Source organism: Schistocerca americana, chromosome 5 (assembly GCF_021461395.2).
Source record: "Schistocerca americana isolate TAMUIC-IGC-003095 chromosome 5, iqSchAmer2.1, whole genome shotgun sequence".
Taxonomy (NCBI): Eukaryota; Metazoa; Arthropoda; class Insecta; order Orthoptera; family Acrididae; genus Schistocerca; species Schistocerca americana.
The window spans coordinates 246,224,136-246,251,679 of record NC_060123.1 but is presented as its reverse complement, the minus strand read 5'-3'; the positions used below and the strand labels follow the sequence as shown (position 1 = coordinate 246,251,679).

Here is a 27,544-nt window from a genome sequence, read left to right as displayed (position 1 = left end):
CGACAACACCAAGTACACAAAATGCTAAATGCACTACAAGGAATTACCATTGGTTGGCAACCAATATATCCCTTTCAGAAGCATCTACGTTAACCAGTATGCGTAGCGTTTTCTGCAGACGAGTGACAATTTTAATAAACTTCTCATTCACTGAGGTAATGTTATAAACATACCCTCTCAGACCTCACACCTGACTGAAGAAAGACTTCAAAGTTACTTCGTTGTTCTGTCTAAGGCAGTCGACAGTTTATCTGTTTTGAGATAAGAGCAACCAAATCAGAAAGAAGATGGTACATTAGCTGCTCCTACCTGAGCAAGTGTGATCCTTTCTTGGTTCAAGGAGAGAAAAAAAAGCTGTCTTTTAAGAAGAGCTAATGTTCTTTTCATTCTTACAAGTGTGTTTGCGAATTAAACTTGGCATCAAATCCTGCTGTGCGCGTTGTGAATCCAGTCTAAGGCAGCGTTTCTTACAACTGAGCAAAAAAAGTAAGACAATCTCACACTCAACATTGTGCATTACATGATGCTCACCCACTAGCAGGATTAATCCTGATGAGGCATGTGCTTCAATTCGTCAAACAGATGTTGCTGCCCCCTCCCCCACACCAATTTTTCATTATTATCCTAATTTTGACACACACACACACACACACAGTCATCACTTTCCCAGTAGCCATGCCACATCTTGTCTACGCAAGCAACTGATCATAAAGTCCATGGCACTGGTGTGTGTTAGTGTGCGCGCGCACGCGCGGACATGCGTTTTTGTTTCACAAGTTATATAATCATTAGATATATCACCACTTTAGCATCTACATTAATTTCATTTTTTAATTTTTTGTGGTGTGCAGTTTTCTTTCTTTTTCATTGCTCCACCCCTTCAATAGTACTGGAGATACAGTAAAACATGAACACACACTAAAGTTTTTCACATTATGATACATATAAGTATACAAATAATTACCACATTTACCTTCTACAGCCTTAGGTATCCTCCTGGGCGATGTCTTTGAAGATTTTTCTTGTTTTGATGGCATATTAATTGTAATTTTATGGCCAATTTGAAATGGTCCCGTTACATTTGTTATACTGTACATAACAGACGATGCTGTTATGAAAAAACAAACTCCATAAGTCTCATGCAGAAAAAGAGAAAATGAGATATTTGGAAAGTAAGTCCACAAAAAACTTCTCTCTTAAAATCTATTACAGTATTTGCAATTAGTCATGGAACAGATAAACAATGTACTGAAAAATAATATTTCATTTAGAATGTTTATTTTGAATATGTGCTTCAATTAATTCATTGATGAAATATTCTCTGGTTATCAACGGTAATAGCACCTCATTAAATTTTTGACAGCTCTAGATGTAGTCATGATTCCTTAAGTATCTTTGTGCACTGGATACGTTAACACGCAGAGGCGTGTCAACTTCCCTCATCCCCCTGAGCACTTCAGAATGTGCTTATGTTATACAGCTCAATTGGGATCCCTATGCGTGTTTGCAGCTGTGGTCTGGTATTGCTGTTTCCATCTTATTGTTTTTGGGAAGAAAATGTTACAAGATCGATCTTTTACAGAGAAATACATTTTGTAAATTATCACTAGAAGCAGCAGGGAGAATGAACTTCTCCAATTGTGATGTTTCTTCGACAGAATCTCCAAGTACCAGTTGTCAGCCATGTACATAAGCTGGTATCCATCTAATTCTAAGAGAAATTAAAATTCTTCAGGATCTATCTACTGTGTCTGAAAGCGAGTGTGAAATGTTCGGGAAAAGAGCATGGTTTAGTGACACATTTGACTGAAAGTAAAGTGATTTTCATCCAGTGTGCATGTGTGACGATTCAGCCTTAGAACACAAATGTGGATCCTATCAGTGTCTCCGATTTGTAACATATCTTAAGGAGTATGCCATGAAGTTCTGGGACAGCAGCCGGATAATGTAGACTTTTTGCCATGATACTTTGACTAACAACTATTCACCTATCTTCAAGTGACTATTTTGCACTGTAGGCTGCTGGTTCACATCGCTAACTTTATACCAAAAACTGGTGCTGAGATGCTACATGAGTGACTCTCTGACTCTGTCGAGTTTTGTGCCTTCTATGAATATTGCTCCACCTATAGCGTGCAGGTGCATATGTAATGGTGATACATGTGCGCTCTTTGTTAGGGTGCGCAATTGAAGAGTTAAAATTCAGATATCAAAATTAGCTCTCTAAAGTGTCATTGGTCATAAAATGTTTTCTTCCTAAAAAGATTAAAGATATCACCAGGTCCCATCTTTCACTAAACTTATTTCCACTGATTCTGAATCCCAGAAGGATCAAGATTTCCAAGGTACAATAATACATGCAATGTCCTGACGATGTTCAGTTATGACTGACTTACTGGGTTTCAAAAGGTGAGTGTGGCAATCATGTTCTACACCTCTTTCATGCACTGTGCCTATTGTCTGACCAACATATAGACTGGGAGATGAGTCTTTGGTATTGACAGCTCAGTAACGTCGTCCTGTTGTCTAGCAACCGCAGATAGCCAGCCAATGAAAAATTGCAATCTCGAGCAGAGAGCAAGAGCTAAATTGCCTTTCTGCAAAACTGACGCACATGTGTTGGAAGCATACTAGTAAGCATCTCACGTGCAACTGGTCATCCTTTGTGTTAATAGGTAAGTTCTTAGTTTATTTTGTATTTGTTGTTTTAGTGTTTATTTACTTCTGTTTCCTTTTAAACAGTGCCCAGCGAGATGAGTAGTGCCAGCCCAACACATGAAGTGAAACGGAGGAAGAAAAGTGTGCTACACAGCCAGGTCTGCAAATCTGTGTTCAGTTAGAAACTACTTTGAAAACAAAAAGAAAAAAGATGAGCCTTATTTCCTGTTGTTCAGCTGTTAAGAGGTCTGCAGCAGCAGCATTGAGAATACGCAAGAATACTGTTGTTACAATACGGAAAGAACAGTACAGCATAGACTGTGGCGAGAGTGGCTCAGCAAGGCTGCATACCCCAGGAAAGAAACAGCCGAGGAAGGAGCGAGTGACAGCTTTGGACGATTTCCAGAAAGATCCCATTCGTAGTCATTCAAATGGCTATTATTAGAGAAGGCAACAGCCCTTTCTACTCACATCACTTCCGAACAATGATCTTTGCGAAGCAAATTCTCATTACGTACAGTGCTGAAAGACATAGGCTTCAGCTGGTCAGTGTTTAACGGACACAAAACATTGAGGGAAAGGGCAGATGTGGTTGCACTGCAGTGCAGATTTCTGCACAGAATCGTGGGTGTGAGATTTGGAAATATAGTGTGCATAGATGAAACGGAGGTTAATGTCAGCGATTCATTACATAGGGGCCGGAGTGATGGAACACCAGAGTGGACCAATGCAGTGTCTGTTGGAAAAGGAAGGTGAATTATTGTTTCACATGCAAGTACAACGGACTGTTATGTGCCAAACTGCCTGTTAACATTTCATTCAAAAAAGACAGGTGATTACCACGAAAAGACGAAAAGTGTGGTTTTTCAAAAGTGTTTCGAAACATCCCTTATGTCGAATCTGACAAGTCCATCAGTGATCGTCATGGGCAATACCCTGTATCATTCCACTGTTCATTATAGGACACTTAACTTTGGAAACGAAAAAAGAAGATACTATTCAGTGGCTGAAACAACGAAAAGTGGATTTCAGCAAAGATATGAAGAACGCAGAACTACTGAGAATTGTGATACAATAGAAACCGCAATTTCCTACATAAGTAGTCGATGAGATTGCCAAAGAGCACAAGCATGAAACTGTTCAGCTTCCTCTGTACCACTGTCACTTCAATGCCATTAAAGGGTTAAAGGCAAAAATAGAAAATTACATTGCTGTAAACAATAAAAAAAATCATTATCTCTAAAGTTGAAACTCTGCTTGTAGCAGCTATCAAGCGACACGCGAGACATGGACAAAGATTGTGAACAGTACTGCAAGTGCCATCAAAGAGGCAGCCAAAAACAAAGGCATTGGGTTGGGGAAGAAAGCACAGAAAATTTAATTACACAACTGGGAAGGAGCAGTGATAATTTGGGTAGTGCTGAAAAAGACTATTTTAGATCAGATTCTGACAGTAATGGTTGTATTTTTCCATTAGTATAACTACAACACACTCAAGAATGTAATGAGTGAGCATGCCATTGATTCATCATAATATTGTGAGTACCATCTTCAGATTATACTTGTTAATATACTGACAAATTAATCATCTAGTCATTGTAGAACTGATTAATATTGATAATATTTAACAACGGAAACAAAAACTCCGAATGTATAACGATCTGAAAAAATAGTTTTCATTTATATTGCAAAGTTTGACAAATAACTTTGTGATATTTCAGCATATTAGATACTAAATAGCTCTGCCCAATTTTTCGAGATTATATATTACAGGTAGTAACTGTAAATAAATTCATGCATACAAATATGACCTGCATGTTACCGAAGCTCTTATTTCTGCTACTAGAGAATGCGTACAAGAAGAGACTGAGTGCGGAGTGCTGTAAGCCACATTCGACAACATTGGAGTCCGCCTGCCTGATCTGTCAATACCAATTACTTGCCTCACAGACTACAGGCTTCACCACAATGGCAAAGTACTCTGTAGATTCCAGTCCTCTGCAATCCCATATCATCCGAGAACAGTGTAAGTCTTTGTAGGCATGCAGAATTTACCAATGACATGTCTAGTGACAGTTAATTTTATTAATTTTTACATCCGAATTTTAGCTCCATTAGTGCACATTCTGACAGAGAGCAAGCATGTAGTATCATCATTATGCACGTGCCTATGCATCAAAAATGGAGCAAAATTCGAAGAGGGCGTGAAACTCTACAGAGGTCGCTCATGTAGTGGGTGCATTTAAGCATGTCTCTCGACTTCAATTTTTGGTATAAAGTTAGCGAAGTGAACTAGTAAACTCCAGTGCAAAACACACACCTGAAGATACCTGAATGGCTGTCGGCCAAAATATAATGGCAAGAAATGAACATTATCTGACCGCAATCCTGAAACTTCATGGAATACTCTTTATACCAGGAAAATTGCAAGAATCACAGATCCTATGAAATCTACAGCACATTAAACCAAATGATTTCATTTATACATGAAAGCAACATAAAACAATCAGTACATTGTCAATTATCGAGGTGGAAAGAAAACGGGATTTCAGGAACAATAGTTCTTCATTGGGACTTGTCTACTTGTGGCTCGCATGAAAAAGCTAAAAATTAGTGACTATCAGTCTGGAGACACACTCTAGAACATTCCAGTTTTCAGCAAAATCATGTTAGTTTTGACACTGCTTCACTTTAGTAACAGTTCTACCGGTTACGAAGAAAATGGGTTATTAAATATTAGAAAAATTGGTGCTAAAGTATTTACAACAGTCCACGCTGCATTTCATTCATATTAAAAGATTTGCATTGACAGAAGCCTACTGGGTTGTTTAAAGAGCAAACACATTTCAGAAGTATATTCCATAAGAAGGTTTGGAATAAAAACATTTGTACTCTGCAACTATCACACTTCTTACATCTTGGGTTTTATTGTGTGCACAGGCACAACAATGGAGATATCAACTTCCACAATTTGGGCACACAGGGATGAGACGACATATCTTATGCTGACATTTGGTATTTGTGTCCAGATCAGTTTCTCGGACTCCACAGTCATGGAACACCTGCATGTAGCTCTGTTCATAGGAACAAGCACAACATGCCAAAATTACAGGACAAAATGAAATGAAGAGAGATCCAGTTTGTGTCCACTGATATACTGCTTGCTATTAAGTGTTGCACTAAAAGCGAGTTCTGGATGTTGACCACTGAAATACCACAGAAAGTTTGACATGGAAAAGCCTGACAGAGTGGTGAAACAACCACAAAACCAGAATGTATGTCAGATTACAATGTGACTGTACTGACATGCTACTGAGGTCAGTCAAATCAATGTGGAATATTGTGAAATGGTTGGTGAAAAAGTTTTTTGTGGTAGATACTGAAACTGCATGTTTTACATGCAGGGGAAAAAAGCTAGTAGTAGAGTTTAATTTGTCCCTAGTAATACAAATAATTACTGAAGCTTTTGTCATTCATCAGCTAAAGCCAACAAAGAAAGGCACTCTGATTACAAGGATCCACTACACTACACTGAGACACATCTTACAAATATTACTGAGAGTGAAAACTCAAAGAAAGGTACATCAATGCATCAATGTGCAGTGCGCTGAAAAAACATGGCACGCTGGAGAACCCAGTACCAATACTGAACATGCAATACACCAACATATGCTGTGTCACATTTCACAGCTTATTGTTAACCACTTATAACTTCACAGGATATATTATGTTACAGTGATACTGCTCTTTAGAAATAAATAAGTAAAAAATAAAACAGACATTTTTAGTTTTGGCAATGTTGGTCCAAAGCCAAAATCAGACAAGAGGATGGAATATATATACAACAGGAGTAAATGGTATTCACACACATAGACTCCCTAATTCTGAAAATACTCTCTAGATCAGTTACTGTGCTGAAAAACATACAAGCTCCACAAATACAAAAATTAAGAGAGGCAGTATACACTGCGTCTATCAAACAAGATTATGCATAATTGTCTACTTCCAGCTCATAACTATTACTGGACACCAATGATTACGATGATGATGATGATTTTAGGTGAGGGGCACTCATCATCATGGTCAGTGCCCTGACAAAAAGTCAGTATGCCAATCTCATGGGTGGGGACGAAGGCTGTCATCACATGCAGAGCAGGTTATAATGTATTCCAAATGGCTTGGTCACATAGGGCCAATTCCTGAAAAGCCATTCAAAGATGGGTTGGACCACTGCACTAAATGCCAATGACTGAGGTGACACAGGTATTTTCAGTGCCTGTGGAGCCAAAAGGATACAGCACCAAATCCAGAGTGGTGGTTCACCAGCCTCTGCACATAGACTCAGAACTGGGCTGGTCCAAAAGGTTCCAGTTGATATCCAAATGCCCTCACGGTAGACGGCATATAACATCTAGAGGTAGCAGGTATGGGCTGATTCATAGACCACGCTGCCATAATTTAAATGTGATCAAACAAATACCCTGTAAAACTGCAGGAGGCAGGACCTGTCAGCTCCCCATGTTTTTCCTCTGAGGCATTTCAAAATATTCAATGACTGAGCCTTTTGTTCATAGATCTTTCAGGTATGAGGGACAAGTTACTATCGAGACAAACAATAAACCCAAAAAGCGCGCGGTTTCTTGAAAACGTAAAATACTGTTCCCCCGTTGTGAGCACTGATTGGTTAAAGCTTCAACGAACAGTTAAAATTGACACATGTCGTCTTCTCGAGTGAGAACCGAAAAGCAGTTGTCCTGGCCCAAATTTCCAGCCTCCTAATGGTCAGCCGTAGCTGCCTTGTCATCATTATAAAATCAGAGGAAGAGTAGGAGATTGCAAAGTCATCCACAAACAAACAGCATTTGACAGAGCTCCTGATTGCTGAGGAAATGCCATTGATAGCGATGGCAAACAATGTGACACTGATGACACTACCTTAGGGGCTCCATTCTCTTGAACATAGCAGTCAGACAATTATTTGCCAACGTGATATCGAAGACGATGGTGCTCGAGAAAGGATTGGATAAGAAGTGGCAGGCATCCACATAGTCCCCACTCTCGAAGTTGGTGAACAATGTTGTACCTCCAAGCAGTGTCATATGCTTTTTCAAAGTCAAAAAACACACAAACCAAATGGTTTTGGCGTAAGAAGGACTCCAGTGTTACCGTCTCCAGTAGAATTAAGTTGTCAAGGGTGAAATGGGAGCACCTGAAACCGCACTGGGAGTGGCTCAGGTGACCCCGGGATTTGAGCAGTCAGACGACAGCGTTCAAGTGTCTTACCCATATGACTGGTAAGGGCTACACTCCACTGCTGGGGTCCTTGCCTGGTTTCCAGATTAAAATTAACATTACCTCCTTCCAAATTGTGGGGAACTGTCCTTCAAACCAGATCTGATTGAAACAAGAAAGGAGTTGTCCTTTCGCTTCAGGGCACAGATGAAGCATGGTATAATGGGTCTCATCAGGTCCTAGGTTAGTGTATCTGGTTGCAGACAAAGCTGATTCCAGTTCCCACAGAGAGAACAGAAGGTTGTAGATTTTCTCATTATGTGAAAAGAAACTGAGCTTCCTCATCCCTGCAGTCCTACAGAACACCTGAAAAACAGGAGCTTGTCTGGATGACATAGTGACAATGAAGCAACAACCTGAGCCATGTCTTCTGGCATGCCCACCAAGACCTCATAACTTGACAAGGCCGTAACGGGACATATACTGCCCTTGCCTGAAGTCTGTCTTATGGAGTTCCAAACTTGCGCAGTGGAAGTGGACCAATTAATGGAAGTCATGAATTCCTTCCAGGAAGCACTCTTCCATTCTTTAATCACTCGCCTCATATGTGCTCTCGCAGATCTGAAGGCATGAAGGCTTTCTGTAGTTGGACGATGTTTGAAGTTCCGCAGAGCTGTTCGTTTATCTGGCCTGATTCCCAATCAACAGTCATCATTCCACAAAGCTACAGGCCGTTGTCATCTGAGGTGGTTACTAGACCGGGGATGGACTTTGCAGCAGCCTCTTGGACCTCACAAGTGATATGGGCCACTATCTCTCGTGCACAATCCTTTTGTTCAAAAATAGCCTGTCAACTGTACTACAACCAATTTGCACTTTGTGTCATCCATCTGAGTGGTCTCCTATCAGCCACTGTCCTAATCAGTAGGTGGATCCACACTATGTAAATCTGTAGCTACTTCCCACTGAACTGCGTCTGCAATAGCTGGTGAACAAAAACATGTCAATGGCTGAAAAAGCTGTGGAAAAGTGTGTCATCCGACCCACGTTCAGAAGGAAGATATTCTCATAATGGAAAAGTCGCTCTATCATCTGACCCCTGTAGCAAGTGGTAGCCAAGCTCCACAGCTCATTGTGTGCACCGAAGTCCCCCACAAGAAGGAACGGGCATTGGAGTCCCCGGAACAGTCCTGTCAGTGCGTCTGCGCCCAAAGCACCATTAGGTGGAAGACCCAAAGAACACACCGTGTTATTAACAGGTACTAGAACTTTCACGGCAATTGCTTGTATGGTCGTGGTAGGAGGGACAGAAGAGGAGTGGCATCTGTCATCAATGAAAACAGTCACTCCACCTTTAGCCCTGTCTCCAGTAATATCGTCCTTCCTGTATGCGTGGTAACCCTATGATGAAGGTGTGTTGGTGACTTAAAGATGCGTTTCTTGTAAGCAGATGATGAAGTTTCTCCTGGACCAGTAGCTGTAATTCTTCCAAATGTAAGTAATATCCATTGAAATCCCACTGCAACACAGAAGTACCTGTGGAAGCCATTGTTTAGCAAAGGTTGTTCACGACTTTCTCCCGCGGAGATGGTGACTTACTGAGGAGATCAGGGGGAACGTTAGCCAGTTCTCGGCTCTCTGGTTCCTCCGACTGGAAGTACGTATCCTCAAGAGCATAGTCCCCATCAGAGACAGAGAGACTTCCCCAATCCTAAGGTTTAACTACCACTTTCTTGGACTTTGAACTACTTTTTGAAGCACATTTTTCTTTACTTATGGAAGGAGGTGGTTGCTTGGGTTGCGGGCACAGCTTAATTGGCATCTGATGGTGGGCAGTGGTTTGTGGTTTAGGTGGTAAGCCCATTGCCTATGGCTTCCAAATGACTACTGTTTCCAAGTGGATCGTTTCCCCCACAGGTTCACTGACAAGTGTAGGTGCTCGTACTTGAATCTGTAGTCTGAGTTTGTGTGGAGGCATCACACTTTGTGACTGGCATCCTCGTTGTAAACCTTACACTTCATGCTCCACACTGTGTGATCCCTGGAGCAGCGTATACATTTCCGAGGAAATATGTAATAATTACTTGATTCGTGAGCTGAGCCTCTACAATTACCACACGTAGCCCTCCCATTACATCCTACAGTGGTATGACCAAATCTTTTACATTTGAAGCATCACATTGGGCTGAGAGCAAACGGGCGAACCTTAAAACGGATATGTTCAGGCAATTCTGAAGTATTAAATGTTAGAACAAATGTTGTCAATGTTTTCAATTTGCCATTGACTCTCCTCATATAGTTCTGCACTTGTGTTACACCCACATTTTTCTATTCTTCACGTAACTCTGCGGGATTCACCTCCATTATGTCAGAGCATGTAACCACACCCTTACTAAAGTTAAGGGTGTTATGCAACTCATTCTCGACAGGGTAGTCATCTAAGGCCACCATCCCAGAAGCTTAGATATTTGGTATAAATTAGCAGCTTCAACTAGAACTGTTCCATTACAAAGCTGTTTGACACTTTTAGGGACCCAGCAATACCTTGTGAATATAAAATGGGGAGACCTTCTCCAGGGTCCCACTGTTCACTTGTTTACAGTGAAAGTGTTATGGCACAGTAATGCCCTGTTACTATGATTCCAAGACTTCTTTTTGGGAGAACTGACCAACCAAGCTCTCTTTGATGAATATGTCTAGGCACCACCTGACGGTCCACCTGTCCCGTCAGTAGTAGTAATTTCATTAGACCATTTCCTAGGGATCCCACAAGACGTCAGCCGTCAACCCAGGAAGAGTCCTGCATGCCTGAGCAAGCCTTATACAACAGGAGGGTGGCAGGTGCCCCAGAGGTTGCCCGCTAGAGACTGTTTTACCTCAACTGCCATTCATCTCATTAGCATGTAGCACACCTTGAGATTGAGGGTTTTTTTATAGGGGTGTGTACCTTCCTCGCAGACCAGGCGGTGAAGCCAAGGCCCCCCGTTCTCTGGAACTCAATAGTCCGACGCTGCGTCGCACGATGGTCGCTGAAGCATGCCCTGAGCTTACAGTGACAGAGGGCTGATGGCACTTACCAGTCCCCAGTTCAGGAACCCTGGGGTCAACAAGCCCATACTCAGTAAACGAATGCTTCAACCCTGGGGGGGGGGGGGGGGGGGGGGGGTGGACATAAATGAAAAGTATTCGGAAACCTTTATTATTTGGTTTTGAATGCTGCCTACAAAAATGTTTGGAGTTTATGCTCAACTTAGAATTTCCTGGTACACAGACATCCCCCTTTCTAAGTTGTCTGCAGAAGAGTTTTTTTGGGCGGGCAGGCAGGCATTAACAGGAATGGTCTGACATTTTAAAGTCTACTGTGTTTATTTCTTTAGTTATGTACGGACAACAACATGTAAAACAAAGTATCACTGCAACAAATAAAGCTCAGTTGGAGATAGATAGGGACAGCAGCTTACAAAGAACATTGGTGAGGCTGATGGGGCGATAGTTATACACATCAAGTGGGTTTTTACCGGGTTTGAGCAAAATAATCATGGTGCTCTCCCACCATTGTGATGGAAAGATGCCATTGCACCAGATCCGGTTGAAGATGAAGAGGAGATGTCGCTTGTAGGCAGATGGGAGATTTTCTGGGCAGGCGTCTGTAGTCTTGACACCAGGGCAGTGACAGGATGATGGGGAAGTGGTCACTACCACACAGGTCGTCACGTGCTCTCCAGTGGATAGATGGGAGAAGTCCTGGGGTGCAAATTGATAAATCAATGGCCGAGTAACTACCTCAAGCCACAATGAAATGTGTGGCAGACCCAGTATTTAAGAGGCAGAGGTCGAGTTGCAACAGTAAAGTTTTGACATCTCTGCCTCAGCCAGTAAGAACAGTGCCACCCCACAAGGTGTTATGGGCGTTAAAATATCCCAAAAGTAGGGAAGGTTTAGGGAGTTGATCAATCAGGGAAGCTAATACATTTCGGGGTACTGCACGATTGGGGGAAGACAAAATATTATAGACAGTTATTTCCTGCATCGTCCATATCCTGACAGACAGCTTCAAGAGGGGTTTGAAGGGGCACAGTTTCACTACAGACTGAGTTTAGGACATAAACGCGAACTCCACCTGACACACTATTACAGTTGCTACTGTTCCTGCAGTGTCCCTTATAGCTGCGGAGGTCAGGAGTCCACATTGCCGGGAACCAGGTTTCCTGGAGGGCAATGCAGAAGGCAGGTGTAAAGCTTAAAAGTTGCCGTAGCTCAGCCAGGCGGTGGAAAAAACCGCCGCAATTCCACTGGAGGATGACATCATCGTGAGGCTGGGAAGGCATGGAACATGCAATGAGGCAGTTTACACCTCAGGGTCACCTGCTGCCACCGAGTTTTTGCCTGAGCAGTCTATATCCATTTTGTCTGAGGGTCCAGCGAGATCTAGGTCCTCAGCAGATGGTAGAATCTCCACCTCATCCACAGATGCAGAGCTTGGAGGTAGTGGTGGTGTGGGCGCCATCCCAATTCCCTTGGTCTTGGGGACCTACTTTTTGGATTTCTCTCGCTGTTCCTCGAGTTTCTCTTGCTGGGAGGAGTTCACTGATTCAGTCTCAGGGACTCAGGATGAGCGTGAAGCCCTGCAACCGGCTGCTTTTGGGCTCTTCAGCCACTGGCAGGTGTCATCTTTCCCACTAGCAGAAACCTGGGAAGGGAGTGACCCAAGGGACTGCTACCTATCGAGAGCAGCCGAAGAAGTTGTACACTTCTCCAGCTTAGTTTAGAATTGGGAACAGACATCCCCAATGGTTGGCGGGGGGGGGGGGGGGGGGGGTGTTGCTCCTGAATTAGGTTGTGCAGGAGCAACAGGGAGGGAAGTGCCCCCCGCCATCAAGGGCGATTTGAGAGGTGACTGGTGTCGGCAGAGCTGATGGGGCTAGAACTGTTGTGGCGGCAGTGTAAGACACTGTCATGTGTACAAGATGTAGGCGTTCAAATTTCCTCTTAGCCTTAGTGTGGGTCAGTCGGTCCTGGGTCTTTTACTCCATGATTTTCCTTTCTTTCTGGGGAATCCCGCAGTCAGGCGAGCAAGGCAAATGGTGCTCTCCGCAGCCGACACGGATGGGAGGCAAGGGACATGGAGTATTGGGATGTGATGGGTGCCTGCAATCTCGACATGTGATGCTGGAAGTACAGCGGGAAGACATGCGACCGAACTTCCAACATTTAAAGCACTGCATTGGGAGAGGGATATAGGGTTTTCATCACAGCGGTAGAACATCACCTTGACCTTCTCAGGTAATGTATCATCCTCGAAGGCCAAGATGAAGGCACTGGTGGCAACATGATTATCCCTCTGACGCCAGTGGACATACCGAACGAAATGTGCACCTTGTCGTTCTAAATTGGTGCACAGCTTATCATCGGACTGCAAAAGAAGGTCCCGCTGAAATATGATACCCTGGACCATATTTAAGCTCTTATGGGGCGCGATGGTTAAACAAGCATCCCCCAGCTTGTCATAAGCGAGTAACACCCATGACTGTGCACAGGATACTGTCTTGATCAAGACTGACACAGATCTCATTTTGGACAAGCCCTCCACCTCCCCAAACTTGTCCTCTAAATTCTCAACAAAAAACTGAGGCTTCATCGTCATGAAAGATTCCCCAACAGCTCTAAAGTACCGAGGCAAAAAAGAGCCACTACCATCCTTAGCCTGACGTTCCTTCCCTGGTGTGGCCACGGAGGCGAACGACTTGGGGCCATACTTCTGCACATTGAATTGAGCCCATGAACGGTTAGAGGCTGCTGGTGTTTAACCACCAGCAGGAGATGATGTACTACACTTCATCACATGTCATCCACCCTGATGCCACCCACTCTGACCAGGGGCTCTTCCCACAGGTGCCACCAAACCGCAGCAAAGGCCACCTGGAAGGATGGCCATTGCCGGGAGTCCCAATGTCCCCAGGGGGATGGGCATCTACCCCTTACCGATGCCTTAGGGGCCAGGAGGCTACAACCAAAAGGGTCCGCATTGCTGGGAACCAGGTGTCCATGAAGGCACTGCAGAAGAAGATGTAAAGCTTAACAGTTGCTGTAGCTCAGCCAGGTGGTGGAAAAAACCGCTGCAATTCCACTGGAGGATGACATCATCATGAGACTGGGAAGGCATGAAACACTTAATGAGGCAGTCTATGCCTCAGGGTCACCTGCTGCCACAAACTTATTTCCTGAACAGGCTATCTCCATTTTGTCTGAGGGTCGGGTGAGATCTACGTCCTCAGCAGATGTCAGAATATTCACCTCATCCTCAGAGCTTGTAGGTAGTGGTAGTGTGGGTGCCACCACAATTCCCTTGGTTTTGGGGGTCTTCTTTCTGGATTTCTCTCACTGATCCTTGGGTTTCTCTGCCTGGGAGGGCTTCACTGACTCAGTCTCCGGGACTGAGGGTGATTGCGAAGCCCCACGACCAGCCGCTTTTGGGCACTTCAGCCACTGGTGGGTGTCACATTTCCCACTAGCAGAAACCTGGGAAGGGAGTGACCCAAAGGACCCCTTCCTAGCGAGACGAGCCGAAGAAGACTTACGCTTCTCTGGCTGAGAAGTGGGGACTGGTGTCCCCAATGGTTTGGGGGACAGTGCTCCCAAGGTAGGTGTTGCGGGAGCATCAAGGAGGGAAGTGCCCCCCACCATCAAGGAGGCAGGTGTAGTCTTTTAACTCTGAGAGCCGACTGGAACTCATGGAACTGATGGGGTTAAAGAGGAGGTCACAGCCACAGGATGCAGGCACTCAATTTTCCTCTTGGCCTCAGTGTAGGTCAGTCGGTCCAGGGTCTTGTATTCCATGATTTTCCTTTCTCGCTGTAAAATCCTGCAGTCTGGTGAGCAAGGGGAATGATGCTCTCTGCAGTGGACACAGATTGGAGGTGCAGCACATGGAGTACTGGGATGGGATGGACGTCCACATCAACATGTGATGCTAGAAGTACAGCGGGAAGACATATGGCCGAACTTCCAGCACTTCAAGCACCGCATTGGGGGAGGGACATATGGCTTGACATCACAATGGTAGACCATCATCTTGACCTTCTCAGGTAATGTGTCACCCTTGAAGGCCTAGATGAAGACACCAGTAGCAACCTGATTATGCCTTGGACCCCAATGGCCGAGCCGGACGAAATGAACTCTTCGTCGCTCTTAAGTTGGCACGCAGCTCGTCATGAGACTGCAAAAGAAGGTCTCTGTGAAACATAATACCCTGGACCATATTTAAGCTCTAATAAGGTGTGATGATAACAAGAACATCCCCCAGCTTGTCACAAGCAAGTAATGCCCATGACTGGGCATAGGATGCCATTTTTATTAAGAATGACCCTGACCACTTTTTGGACAAGCCCTCCACCTTCCCAAACTTGTCCTCTAAAAAAAACAAACAAAACTGAGGCTTCATCGAGGCAAAGAAGTCCATATCAGCTCTCGTACATACGACATACTGAGGCGAATAAGATTAGCTGCCATCCTTAGCCTGGCATTCCTCCCATGGTGTGGCCAGGGAGGGGAATGATTTAGGATCATACTTCCTTGCATTGTACTGAGACTTGGAACGTTTAGAGACTGCAGATATTTGATCACCAGCAAGTGATGACGTGATACGCTTCATCACAAGTCATCTGCCCTGATGTCACCCACTCCAACTAGGGGCCCTCCCCACGGGCACCACCCAGCCACAGGAAAAGCCACCTGACAGGATGGCCATTGCCGGGAGTCCCGACGCCCCAGGGCGACGGACATCTACTCCTTGGCATACATGGGGAGTTAACAGTGCAGACATCAGCAGAATGATCCCTGTATAGTCAGCGGGCTACAACCTACAGGGTACATGGTGACCCCATCACAACAGACTGGCTACCGTGCTGGATGTGAGGTGCAAAGTATTCCATGGTCACCCAGGAAGGTGTCCTAACTTAAGAGATGGGGGATGAGCGGAACTGCAATGCCATGACAAGAAAGTGGGCTGAAGATCTCAATGCACAATGGACATGATGCACCATTTAAGACACCCTTCCCCAACTGGCCCGCTCTTCGGGAAAATTTTGAAAAATGGAGGTCAAACCCTAAAGCGGACCATCACATAAGGGCCAAAAGGTGAGAGACTCTTTTAGTCGCCTCTTATGGCAGGCAGGAATACCTTGGGCCTATTCTAACTGCCAGGCCCGCAGGGGGGGGGGGGGGGGGGGCCTGAACAGCAAGCAGGAGGTGAATGGAACAACCCTCCTTGGCAGCTGCATCACCAAGTTCATTTCCCTGGGTCCCTATGTGCCTTGGGACCCAGCAGAAAATTACATCCTTGTCCTGCCTTTGCAAGAGAAGAAGCATGTCTGGCATCTCTTGCACAAACCTATCTGCTGGGTACATCTGACCAACAACAAGAAGGGTCCTGTGGGAATCTGAGCGGGAGAATTTCTCACCATGACGCTATCTCATCTTCTTCAGTGCCCACAGGTAGTAAACAATTCCAAATAATAAAATGAAAACTGCTCTAGAGGCACTATCCTGAGGACAATGTAGTGAACACGACAGAACAGTGGATAAAATCCCCCTGCTTAAACTAGTCTGTTTAAACGGGAATAAAATCCGGGTGGTGATGTAAAATCTCAATTTTATGTTAAAATATAGTCTGGTGTACAATTCCTGGTGCAAGTGTCAATCTGAAAAGTAACCTGGGCCTCTGTAGTAGCAAGGGGAGTGTCGTATGCCACCCGTGACTTTGGACCACCTGTAGTAACTCAAGGCTCTCCCTCACACAGATCCCTCCCTGCCTATGGACAATGATGGAACAGTTGGTCCAATGGTAACTGTGCAATGGAGATGGCTGCTAGCAATTTTGGAAAGGACCAAGGCCTATTAGCTTGGCATGCCATGGGGAGAAGACAGCGAAGGCTCACCAGCAGCCTCTGCACACAGGCTAGAAATTGGACTTGTGTGGTAAGCCCCTGCTGACAGCCTAATGCCCTCTTGATGAAATGCATCCAGAATTTTGAAGTATGGAGGCCACACTTGCAACCGTATTCCAGCTGGGCTGCACAAAGTTTTGAAGTTGGATCAACCGTGCCCTGTCAGCTCCTCAGGACCTACGACTGATGCGTTTAAGGATGTTTAAATCCTTGAGAACTTCAGTTTTAGTTCTTTAAGGTGTGGCAGCCCCATTAGCTTCTCATCATAAGTGAGGCTTAGATATTTCACATTTTCCTTAAAAGTGGGAATAGTATCCCCACTTTTTAAATGTGGTGCATTAAAACTAAAGCAGGAGTGATCAAAATCCACAAAAACAGTTTTCTCCAAAGTGAATTTAAAACCTGTGGTGTTAGATCATTCCTCCAAACACCTGATCATCAAATGTAATTGCAGAGTAGCATTAGCAACGCTGGAGGATGTACAGGAGATGGAGAAGTCATCCAAAAACACGGAATACAGTACAAGACACTGTATTGTGGACATAATACTGTTGATCACGCATCCAGACTGGACGTGTCCCAGAGCAGCTAATGCCTATTGCTGGAGAAGGGCATTAAGCCTCAGATTTATGGGCGGCCTTTCCACACTTCCCATAAGTCGCTTCACACCCACAACTCAGCACTCTAGTACCAAGACACTAGCATTTGTAGCAATGCATAGTGTTAGGTATGTAAGGCCTATCCCTAAGTAGGAGGAAAGCATTAAGGCAGTCTTACAGTACTGAAGGTCACAATGAAGATGATGATCTTAATTATCCCCCCCATGAACCATGGACCTTGCCGTTGGTGGGGCAGCTTGCGTGCCTCAACGATACAGATAGCCGTACCGTAGGTGCAACCACAACGGAGGGGTATCTGTTGAGAGGCCAGACAAACATGTGGTTCCTGAAGAGGGGCAGCAGCCTTTTCAGTATTTGCAGGGGCGACAGTCTGGATGATTGACTGATCTGGCCTTGTAACACTAACCAAAACTGCCTTGCTGTTGTGGTACTGCGAACGGCTGAAAGCAAGGGGAAACTACAGCCGTAATTTTTCCCGAGGACATGCAGCTTTACTGTATGGTTAAATGATGATGGCATCCTCTTGGGTAAAATATTCCGGAGCTAAAATAGTCCCCCATTCAGATCTCCGGGCGGGGACTACTCAGGAGGACGTCGTTATCAGGAGAAAGAAAAATGCCATTCTACGGATCGGAGCGTGGAATGTCAGATCCCTTAATCGAGCAGGTAGGTTAGAAAATGTAAAAAGGGAAATGTATAGGTTAAAGTTAGATATAGTGGGAATTAGTGAAGTTCGGTGGCAGGAGGAACAAGACTTCTGGTCAGGTGAATACAGGGTTATAAATACAAAATCAAATAGGGGTAATGCAGGAGTAGGTTTAATAATGAATAAAAAAAATAGGAGTGCGGGTAAGCTACTACAAACAGCGTAGTGAACGTATTATAGTGGCCAAGATAGACACAAAGCCCATGCCTACTACAGTAGTACAAGTTTATATGCCAACTAGCTCTGCAGATGACGAAGAAATTGAAGAAATGTATGATGAGATAAAAGAAATTATTCAGGGAGTGAAGGGAGATGAAAATTTAATAGTCATGGGTGACTGGAATTCGACAGTAGGAAAAGGGAGAGAAGGAAGCATAGTAGGTGAATATGGATTGGGGCTAAGAAATGAAAGAGGACGCCGTCTGGTACAATTTTGCACAGATCATAACTTAATCATAGCTAACACTTGGTTCAAGAATCATAAAAGAAGGTTGTATACATGGAAGAATCCTGGAGATACTAAAAGGTATCAGATAGATTATATAATCTTAAGACAGAGATTTAGGAACCAGGTTTTAAATTGTAGGACATTTCCAGGGGCAGATGTGGACTCTGACCACAATCTACTGGTCATGAACTGTAGATTAAAACTGAAGAAATTGCAAAAAGGTGGGAATTTAAGGAGATGGGACCTGGAAAAAACTGATTAAACCAGAGGTTGCACAGAATTTCAGGGAGAGCAAAAGGGAAAAATTGACAGGAATAGGGGAAAGAAATACAGTAGAAGATGAATGGGTAGCTCTGAGGGATGAAGTAGTGAAGGCAGCAGAGGATCAAGTAGGTAAAAAGACGAGAGCTAGTAGAAATCCTTGGGTAACAGAAGAAATATTGAATTTAATTGATGAAAGGAGAAAATATAAAAATGCAGTAAATGAAGCAGGCAAAAAGGAATAACAACGTCTCAAAAATGAGATTGACAGGAAGTGCAAAATGGCTAAGCAGGCATAGCTAGAGGGCAAATGTAAGGATGTAGAAGCATGTATCACTAGGGGTAAGATAGATACAGCCTACAAGAAAATAAAAGATACCTTTGGAGAAAAGAGAACCACTGGCATGAATATCAAGAGCTCAGATGGAAACCCAGTTCTAAGCAGAAAGGTGGAAAGAGTATATAGAGGGCCTATACAAGGGCGATGTACTTGAGGACAATATTATGGAAATGGAAGAGGATGTAGAAGAAGATGAAATGGGAGATACGATACTGCGTGAAGAGTTTGACAGAGCACTGAAAGACCTGAGTCGAAACAAGGCCCCGGGAGTAGACAACATTCCATTAGAACTACTGACGGCCTTGGGAGAGCCAGTCCTGACAAAACTCTACCATCTGGTGAGCAAGATGTATGAGACAGGCGAAATACCCTCAGACTTTAAGAAGAATATAATAATTCCAATCCCAAAGAAAGCAGGTGTTGACAGATGTGAAAATTACCAAACTATCAGTTTAATAAGTCACGGCTGCAAAATACTAATGCGCATTCTTTACAGACGAATGGAAAAACTGGTAGAAGCCGACCTCGGGGAAGATCAGTTTGGATTCCATAGAATTGCTGGAACACGTGAGGCAATACTGACCTTACGACTTATCTTAGAAGAAAGATTAAGGAAAGGCAAACCTACGTTTCTAGCATTTGTAGACTTAGAGAAAGCTTTTGACAATGTTGACTGGAATACTCTCTTTCAAATTCTAAAGGTGGCAGGGGTAAAATACAGCGAACGAAAGGCTATTTACAATTTGTACAGAAACCAGATGGCAGTTATAAGAGTCGAGGGGCACAAAAGGGAAGCAGTGGTTGGGAAGGGAGTGAGGCAAAACGAGGATAATGGAATGTAGTCGAATTAATACGGGTGATGCTGAGGGAATTAGGTTAGGAAATGAGACACTTAAAGTAGTAAAGGAGTTTTGCTATTTGGGGAGCAAAATAACTGATGATGGTCGAAGTAGAGGGGATATAAAATGTAGACTGGCAATGGCAAGGAAAGCGTCTCTGAAGAAGAGAAATTTGTAAACATCGAGTATAGATTTAAGTGTCAGGAAGTCATTTTTGAAAGTATTTGTATGGAGTGTAGCCATGTATGGAAGTGAAACATGGACAATGAATAGTTTGGACAAGAAGAGAATAGAAGCTTTTGAAATGTGGTGCTACAGAAGAATGTTGAAGATTAGGTGGGTAGATCACGTAACTAATGAGGAGGTATTGAATAGGATTGGGGAGAAGAGAAGTTTGTGGCACAACTTGACTAGAAGAAGGGATCGGTTGGTAGGACATGTCCTGAGGCATCAAGGGATCACAAATTTAGCATTGGAGGGCAGTGTGGAGGGTAAAAATCGTAGAGGGAGACCAAGAGATGAATACACTAAGCAGATTCAGAAGGATGTAGGTTGCAGTAGGTACTGGGAGATGAAGGAGCTTGCACAGGATAGATTCGCATGGAGAGCTACATCAAACCAGTCTCAGGACTGAAGACCACAACAACAACATCTTTATTATTGCTTCGTACCCTTTCCTCCACATCCACTGACCCCTGTTTGAGTTCTGAAATGTCCATGTCCATTATATCACGACAAGCGATCACAGCCTTGCTTGAGCTGAGGGTGCCACGCAACTCAATTATGTCATAGTCACCCGATTTCTCTAACTTCCTAAGAAGTTACAGCTGCTCTGCCCTGTTAGTCTCGACCAACAAGGAACCATTTCATAACCGCTTAATATACACTTTTCAAATATTCCCTCCTTCATCTTGATCACTAGAAACACATTCTGATTCACACCTCCTTGAGCCCCATTACTAAATGTAATTTGATTATCAAGAGGACAGGCCTCTCATTCATTTGTACGTGTGGGTGTGAGTACTCCCAGATGGTACACCCATAATGCTGAGAGTCCAGTTGTCCATCTCAGTCCCACGTGTAGATCGGCAAATAAGAATCCGTTCAGACTGAGTCCCGCTTGCCTGTGTAAGCCTTATAGAACTTAGACACGACAGGTCCCCAAAGTCAAGTGCTAACAACTGTTCCACATCAATGCCCATACACCTCATCAGCATGCAGCGTATCTTAAGATTCAGTGTTTTTTTTTTGTTTTTTTTTGAGAGGTTTCCACTGTCCTCGTGAGCCAGGCAGTTAGACCAAGATCCCTGATCCCTGTGAAAAACAATGTTCCACCAATATGCCACAAAGAGGTCGCTGAAGCATGCCCAGACATTATGGTGACAAAGGACTGGTGGTGCTCACCATTCCACAGCTCAGGAACCCATGTCGCAAACGAATGCTTCTAGAGAAACCCTTCACTTCATTAATCCAGATATGAATATTCATCAATGACAATAACAACTATGTGGACAACATGCAATAGTGTTTTACTATAAAGAACATTAAGAGATATTCCATACCTTGCGCTGGTGTTGGTGAATTATCATGTTTCCTTATTCTTTTATCACTAGAAGGTTTTTTCCTTTTTTCAGTCAGATTATTAGTCATCGGAGTTTCCACACTTTCCTCTGCTTTTTGTGATAATTCCTGTGGACTACTCACTTCAACATCGTCTATCAGTTTTACACTTTCAATTTCTTGTTCATCACCTCTAGGTACACGCTCCTCTTGTGTATCTTCATATTCTTCAGACTCACGCGTGTCATTCTCTCCCAACTCATTCTGTACAGGCACCATCTCCGCGTGTGCATTCTGAACTTCTGCCGATGGAATAGGGACGGCATCTGTTGTTAATGTTGCTGTTTGTGGCACGGATTTACCTTCAGATGTCATTTTATTATCTTATCAACGTCACCTGCAAATTAAAAACAGCAATTAATCTATTTAACAGTTGTATTTAGAAATGCCTACCTGAACATTAAAATTCCTTAACAATACCAGTAATCCCTTACACAAAACAGTTTAATACTGCAAAGTAAAGGTAAATCTGTTTACCAAAATTTCACAGTTGGTGCTTCACTTTTGTAAAAATCGTCCCTCTTTCTGCTGTATTAAATATGATTTGGGCACTATATTCCATATTACCTGTCTGGATCAGCTCCTCCATCTTAATGTAGGTATACTCTGTTAGTTGATTACTCAATCAATATGAATAATACAGAAAATGAAAGATTACATACATACTTGCAGGGTTAGTAAGTTAATCTGTCCACCTCACACATTCTCAGAACCACTTAGGATGTCTTAGTTCTGTTTTGACCCACATGAATTGTGAGAAAGCCTTCACTAAAAGATGTATAGTCCCTCTCTATAGCTATATTACTTACAGAGATTTGATATCAACTTTGCATTACCAAATGGAACCACAGTAATTTCTGCTGTTGCCATAATTAGACATGAGACAAATTTAATGACATTTCACTCTTCAAAATTTGGTTATTAGTTTCAGAGTAGTTACAACATTTAGAACTTAGAACTTACTTCTTTCAGGTATGAAAACATTGATGTCCTGTGTGGAAGTTTGTGATTTCACTTCCAAACAAGGAAATACTTCAGACAGAATATGGAGGAAACAGTGCAGAACTCTCCCAATACCGGCATACAAGAGGGACAGTGGAAATTTAGCTTTCATTCTGTCTGTTGTTCACGTGTGTCAGGTGCTGGTTCGTTGGAAAACAAATTTCTTTCGCAAACCAAGAGAAAACTACATATGCCACTTCTTAATGAAGAATGCAGAAACACCAAGAGAACAGACAAGTTGTATTCACGTAGGTATCTGGACAGATTGTGTCCAACATGCCCACCCAAGATCATCTTGCAGATATTTATTTAAGAGACTTGGGATATTCACAGTACCATCACAACACATATATTCATTTATAAAATTTGTTATCAATAAACCAATCCAATCCAAAAAATAATAGTGAAGTGCACAGCTACGACATTAAAACAAAAGATGATCTTCACTATTCTTTGGTGCAGGAAGGGGTGAATTATACTGCCACAAAAATCTTTGGTCATTTGCCATATATATGGAACTACAGTAATTCATAGTTAGAAATGAGACAAATTCAACATTTCACTTTTCAAAATCTGGTTATTAGTTTCAGAGTAATTACAACATTTAGAACTTACTTCTTTCATACTGGCACATTCCACAACATTATGAAATGTTGCATTCATGACCTATGGAACAAGCATTAATGTAATATACTGAAACGGCACTGGAACACCACATGAGGGTAAGGAGCAGGCCTGAATTAAGCAGAGTGAACAAAATAGATCCTCTGGCACCTTTTGCTCATAATCCATATGGTAGGTCCAGAGAAGTAACAATTGCCTCTGGAATAAGGCAGCCCAACACTGTTTGGATTTTGTGGGCATATAGCTTCCATCCGTATCATGCTGCTTCACCAGCAGATAACCAGCAGCATTACAGATGATGTATGGAATTCTGTTGCTCAGTTCCGACATAACATCTGGACATAAGATTCCTGTCTTACCAAAGATGTTAACTTTTCAGCTCACATACAGCTGAATGTAAGAAATATGCATTATTGGATCATTGAGCATCTGCAGCTGCTGAGCCAAGTTGAACATCAGAGACAATGGAGTGTGAATACCTGATAGAGGGTTACTGGGGACTACATGACCAATTCTTAATTCATTGCAGAAACCTTGTCCTATGCCTTCCAGTTGGTGTATCAGTCCAAAACTTTCCCCTGCTTTTTCATTTTTGTAAGTAGACTCTCTGAGCTGCATCAAACTGGAATTCCCCAGCAACCAGAGGCAAAAATTCCATACAACAATACTAACGTCTGCATATGATAGATGTCAATTTCATGTTAAATACAGATAAATCCTGTGTTTTTAAATTAGTAATCTGATTTTGAACAACAGAGTCCAGGTGGACTGCCTGGGCTTTGTGGACAGTAACTGAGATGGAAGAAGAAGCAAAGAAACAACTCAACAAACTGAATACTACAGGAAATTGGAAACACCAGAAGGCAGCTTGCAACAGATGGATAATTTAAATACCTAGAAAAATATATAACACGAAGAAACAAAGGCAATGAGGGAATAACAGAGATGTTGAAGACGATGACAGCTGTGTGTACGGCCAGAGAAGTATGCAGTAAAAACAATATATCTACAGATACAAAGCTCAGGGACTACAAGGCAACAATGATGACTTCGGTACTACATGCACACCTGAAACAATAACACTAGGAAGACACAGCAGTGAATAACTACACTGGGACCTACAAAAAAGTTGTGAAAAATGGATATAAGGACCTAGGGAAGAACTGTATTAGACCATGACAGCCAAATCAGGAGAAAGACTGAAGGAGCTAAATTTGCCTTGAAATTTGTTCAGGGTGAATATGGACGGAACTGTCAAGAGTATGGAAGACAACAGACAGGTCAAGCGAAAAGAAACAAACAAAGCATGTTGTTGAATACTGGAAGTACTGGTAGCAGATGAGGATCCAGGTGGATGGGATGGAAAGCTGGAGAACCAAGTAAACACTGACTAGTGTGACAAAGATCAATGATACGAAAAAGAAAGTCAAGTTGAGCAGACAAAAGAGGATACTGATCTGAAAAGAGAAGGTGAAGAGAAGGAAAAGTATGAATGGGTACTGAGAGGAAAAGAGGAAGAAACAATCCACGATAGGCTTACCTGTAGACTTACAGAGGTTGTAATGAAGGAAAAGAAGAAGACATTCATATAATCCAGAGGGTGCCAATTAGAGTAGTCACAAGAATAAAAAGTGAACACAATGTGAGCCATCAATGAGTATAACACCATACTCCATACACTCTAGTTTTATCACAAAACAGATCAGAAAAAACTAATAGCCACCTCTACACAGAAGTCATTTTCCATATACACCGTACGTGTGCCAATAACGCTGTTAAAATGATGGGTGGTTGCTTGTTAGCAAACCTACTTTATTTGGGATAAAAATTCTTACAAAAGCCCAATACACTCAACTATTGGCTCGAGTGTAATGAACTTGAAATCTTGACTGTGGTCATGGAGCGACATATAGCATAGCCTAATGTTTGCGTTTGTATCTTATTTAAAAGCACTTCGACACACTGAAAGTGCTATTCATAATAAACACTAAAGTTGCAATGTAAATTCAGAAAACAAAATGCAAGGGGGTCCACTCTAACGTCTACCCAACTACTTCATATTAATGAGAATTAATAAATTAAGTAGGCCCATACCGCCTGCATATATTGCATGTACCAAAAGTTTAATAAAAAATCTGAAGAAATGTGGTGTCGGCTGCTAAACACAAAACCGAATATGAGTCAATAGTATGCATTTTCCAACTATCACCGAGTAAATTCCCAGAATGTCTATTAGGTGTAAGACTAATGCTGGCTGACCCAAACAGTGTCAACTGTGATGCAAACCTTTAAATTCTTAAAAGTACATTGTTTCTTTTCATAGGTACACTAATCCTCCTGTACGTCCAGTAATCACGGAACAATTGGTAAGACTCAATTGCCTTTTGTGTAGCTTAGTAAAATTTACCAATAGCAAAAATTTATTTAATTCTAAATTCTTATTGAACATGTTACTTTCGCTACACGGAGCATGTAGTATCGTGCAGATCGCACACTTTTTACGATTGTACCGTATCTTTATCAGCTTAAAGAACTATAAAATCAGAAGACAGTCTGAAATTATACGATATCTTTCGCCCACGATATCATGATAGTAAGCGAAATCTTGTATTTCGCTAGTGGTGTTTCTAAGCAAGATTTTGGGAAATCAATTTGCAACAAAAATATTATAACTATCCATCTATGCATGAGTGAATCAATTCTGGCGAGCTCCAACTAAAAACTGATGTGAAAAGAGTAAACAAAACGCTGATACGTTAATATGTAAGCACCCGCATCCTGGCATAAGTAAATGTCTTCTGGGTAAAGGGCTATCTCACAAGGAGGAGACACCACTCACAAACATAATGCTTCATTTCTCGATAGGCCAAACTCAAAAACAAGAAAAAAAAGGAACAATCATTTTCTTCTAATAATGTTCTAATATTTTAAAATCCGATGTCACAGGCGGATGTAACATTTCCTGCTGGTTTAACTACTCTGAGTAAAACAATGTTAGAGGTTAATACTAGTAACACTTCTCATTAACAGTACCGGCAAGTTATCACTTCGAATCCTTGATGATATTCACTGTTTAACGCCGTATTGCACTGCATCCACCAAACATTTAAAAACACTTCCCGCATTCAAACTTGTTAACTTCAAATACACCTGTTTGCTCCCAAAGACCTGTTTCTATCGCAGCAATCTGTCAAAGCCACCTGTAGATGGCTCTGCTTACATCCAGAACAAACCAATCGGAATCACCCGTTGCATCCTCCGTATGAACTGCACAAACTCGACAGTACTTTACGAAAAACTGAGCAGTAGCCAGCGGGCTGTTGCGCATGCGCAGACCTGATGTGTATGAGCAGCGTCTTTCCCCGACTTGCGTCTGGCGAATCGCTGGTCGCGATGCTGATTGGCTGAAAGTTAAATTCATGACGTCTTATACAATACAGTTATACCACAGTCTAGACTGTGGTTATACACTATACAGTATACAGTAGCCAGAAGCAGCATCGCGACCAGTAGGTCGCGAGACGCAAGTTTCCGCTTGCGACCTGTGTACTAATAGTTCTGACTGTAGTCTAAAGTTTAAAAAAAAAATCACATTTCATTCGTAAGTGAAGTTATTTAAGCGCTATTTTCTTATATATACTTGAAATTCTGATGCACTGTAAAGTTTTACTGTATGGTTTTATTTCTGTGATTTGACTTTAGATTTCCTATCAATCCAACGCGAAGAGCTCTCTGAGTGAACGCTTCGAGAAGGAAAGATTGGAAACCAAGCAAGTACAGTAAAATATGTTCGCAGCATTTCAGGGAGGAAGATATTGATCGAACATCAGTTTCGTCAGTCTGCATGAGGGAAGATGGTGTAGGCCTACCATCAATTTTTCGCGCTTATCCTCCTCACTTGCAAAAGGTTCGTGAAATGTAGCATATTAATATGGAATTAAGCTGCCATAAAATTACGGTATAAAACAATATCCGGAACTACTTGTCTGCAGATTTCAATTGCAATAGTTACGCGAGTGTAATAACTGAAATGTGGAGATTGCAAGGGAATTGCCTGTTTGTAATAATAGTTTCGTATTTGCTAATAGATATGTTATTTTCACTTTGTTATTGTAATACACATTACAAATATTTGAAGGAGTTCATTTACATTAATGCCAGTTTGTGTGTGTGTGTGTGTGTATGTCCTACACTGTATGGTAGTTGTTTGTTTTAATTAGAAGTTTTCAAGCAAATTAAATCAACATTT

At 42.6% G+C, this 27,544-nt stretch overlaps 1 protein-coding gene across 2 annotated transcripts in view; it reads right to left on the bottom strand.

Annotated features, from left to right (window-relative positions):
• LOC124616168 overlaps positions 1 to 26,583 on the bottom strand; it is a 35,403-nt gene extending 8,820 nt beyond the window's left edge. The window contains exons 1-3 of one of the 2 annotated variants that reach the window (XM_047144448.1): positions 26,329 to 26,583; positions 21,612 to 22,006; positions 974 to 1,108 (exon numbers count right to left, since the gene is read on the bottom strand). In XM_047144448.1, coding sequence (XP_047000404.1) covers positions 974 to 1,108; positions 21,612 to 21,984 — 508 coding nt within the window. In that variant the 5' untranslated portion in view covers positions 21,985 to 22,006; positions 26,329 to 26,583. Of the gene's footprint in view, positions 1 to 973; positions 1,109 to 21,611; positions 22,007 to 22,632; positions 22,911 to 26,328 lie in introns of those variants that run through there. The other variant, XM_047144450.1, reaches the window with a different exon arrangement.
• Positions 26,584 to 27,544: the final 961 nt, after the last annotated feature.